Source organism: Coenobita brevimanus, chromosome 52 (assembly GCF_032717465.1).
Source record: "Coenobita brevimanus isolate Jiangsu-jjx chromosome 52, ASM3271746v2, whole genome shotgun sequence".
NCBI lineage: Eukaryota > Metazoa > Arthropoda > Malacostraca > Decapoda > Coenobitidae > Coenobita > Coenobita brevimanus.
Window position 1 is genome coordinate 47,501 of NC_137005.1, and position 2,566 is coordinate 50,066.

Below are 2,566 nucleotides of genomic sequence, written 5' to 3' on the forward strand. Positions count from 1 at the left end.
GCGAACATTACAAAGCAATTTGGTTTGTACATTTGTTTATCACAAGAGCTGGACCATATTACATGATATAATGCTTGATAACATAATACTGATATTGACATAATGAAAATGCAATGAGACTGTCGTTTCACAATAGTGAAATAGTGAACCATTGTCATGGCATGAAAATTTGCCGTCTGCCACGAAATACTGCTTATATGTATCTCTGATAGCTTTTGCATCTCCTGCACGGTGAACACTACCAACACGAGTTACACAACTTAGTCCTGTAGTTTGTGATCTCCAAGTATCTCCAAGTTCCATGAACCCTTTCACCTGTGGTAGTATCATCTACATCTACACAACCATGTGATAAATACTCACGACCTGCAGTGCATCTCAACCAGTTACGCAGCGTACATGCTGCACGCACTACCTTCTCTAATGTATCAACACTGCACGCAATAGGTCTTTCAAATACTCGGAATCTACTAACTAAAATCCCAAATGCATTTTCCACAATTTGCCTGGCTCTGACAATCTATATTTAAAGACTTTTTCTTCATAGCTTAAATTCATTCATGAGTAAAGGTTCATCAAAAAAGTCTTGAACGGGAAAGCATCATCCCCTACAATGAATCCTCCATTTGGAAGCATGTTGTTTTGTAGCCTCTGAAACAGAGAACACCTTTGAAAAACCCCTCCATCAGATACAGATCCATTATATCCAATATCATTACATTTAAAACAATAGTCATCATCAACTAAGGCCATCAAAATAATGTTGTTGCTTCTCTTGTAATCGTAGGTGCTGCCACAATTAGGAGGTGGTCGAATTTCAATATGCCTGCCATCCAATCCTCCGTAACATTTAGGAAAGTTCCATTTATCACTAAAACCTCTTTCTATGTCTCTCCATGCCTCTTCTGACACTGGTACCTGTAAAGAAGGCAGGGTGAGTAGTTGTTTATTAATTATATCATTGTTAATTTATAGTGTATATTATAATTATATAAATGTCATATTTTATGCATTGCAGGATACAGCAGCTGATACACCAGGGGGAGATGACCATGGTATTCAAAGCAATGTAGGTGATTCTACCGAACATTCTGCGCATTCCCCACAATCTGAAAACATTGAGGGGAATTCAAATCCAGCAGTATCTATGCAAAAAACAAGATCAAGGAAACGAATCGGTGAAGTAACAGCAGCCATAAAGGAGAATACAGAACTAAATAAAGCCATCAATAATCCTAAACAAGTCGATGAGGAGTGTGAAACATTTGGAAAGCACATTGCAGTTCAGTTAAGAAAACTGCACCCTGAACACTGCATTTTGGCTCAAGAGGATATACAGCGGGTGTTGACAAAGTACAGGCTTGCAGCACTCTCATCCAACAGTTCGGGTTCTTACCACCTCTAACTTCAGTTTCTCCTGCTCATTCCAGTTATGTAACCAATACGGGTCCTATAACAACTCCTCGTTCATTTTCTCCTGCCCATTCATTTTTAGAGTCACTCTCATTCAACGCCTCTTCCGTATCCGTATCCAAACACTGAACAATCACAAGATTTCATGACCATTTCAAGTCTCAGTGAGTTGGTCGATGGTGTAATGTAAACCCAGTACTGTAATTATTTCTGTTAAATTTCGTTAATTATATAAATCATGAAACTGACATATGTATTTACATATTTCAATGAAAGTGGTTATTTTTTTTTATGTGCGAGCAGGATTTTCTTCTTGGTAACAAGAATAAGCTTTGCGGGATATTTATTTACATATTTCATTCAAACTGGTTATTATTTATGTGCTAGATAGCCAAATTTTATTTTGTAACAAACATTACGACGAAATACGATATAAAAAATCATTTGTAAAGATGGTTATAATAAATAGTTTATTTAATTTTCCTTACCTTCATATATTCTTGCAACTTGAAAATTATATCACATACTTCAGGGATTAGCTTAGAAATTGCAGCAACTGAAACCCGAAAATGGTGCCGTAGATTTCTGAATGAATTTCCCGTTGCTAGATGTGTGAAGGTTATTTCCAATTTGCCTCTAGCTGGTAATGCATCTCTCATCAAGTTACCACATTTCTGTATTTCAGGACCCACTGCATCGAGTAACAAACCAAATAACCTCGGGGGCATTCTCAAGAACGCTCTATATTGTGATCTTCCAAATAAAGTTCTCTTTCATTTCTTCGTTTTATCCATTTCCTCACCCATATTCGCTTTTCTCTTTGAACCTCATCCTCAAATACTTCTAATATTTCACCGTTCATAGTTTAGACGATCCATGTCAGCGCCTGGAAGGACACGTGTGCGCGCCAAACACAGCACAAACTGAGAGGCTACTTACTCGATTCACTTGCTATCGTGTGAACAGCAATTCCCATAACCACTTGCCTTTCAAAAATGAGAGCAGGCTACTTGCACACTTGATTTGCCTCTCTACTTGCCCGTGTAAACGAGCCCTGTATGATGACGTGTACTGTCAGGATACCACAGCGTCGAAGAGAAGCGTGGAGAAGAAATCAGCAACAAGATCGCTAACTGCGGCTAGTGAAAGGGAC

General features: G+C 38.3%; 1 protein-coding gene across 2 annotated transcripts in view; it reads left to right on the forward strand.

Moving 5' to 3' along the window:
• The window catches only part of LOC145400359 (uncharacterized), a 2,552-nt gene extending 381 nt beyond the window's left edge, over positions 1-2,171 (forward strand). Inside the window, exons 1-3 of one of the 2 annotated variants that reach the window (XM_080272864.1) lie at positions 1-22; positions 1,019-1,429; positions 2,099-2,171. The exon at positions 1-22 is cut by the window's left edge and continues 381 nt beyond it. In XM_080272864.1, coding sequence (XP_080128990.1) covers positions 1-22; positions 1,019-1,405 — 409 coding nt within the window. In that variant the 3' untranslated portion in view covers positions 1,406-1,429; positions 2,099-2,171. Of the gene's footprint in view, positions 23-1,018 lie in introns of both variants that reach the window. The other variant, XM_080272863.1, reaches the window with a different exon arrangement.
• Positions 2,172-2,566: the final 395 nt, after the last annotated feature.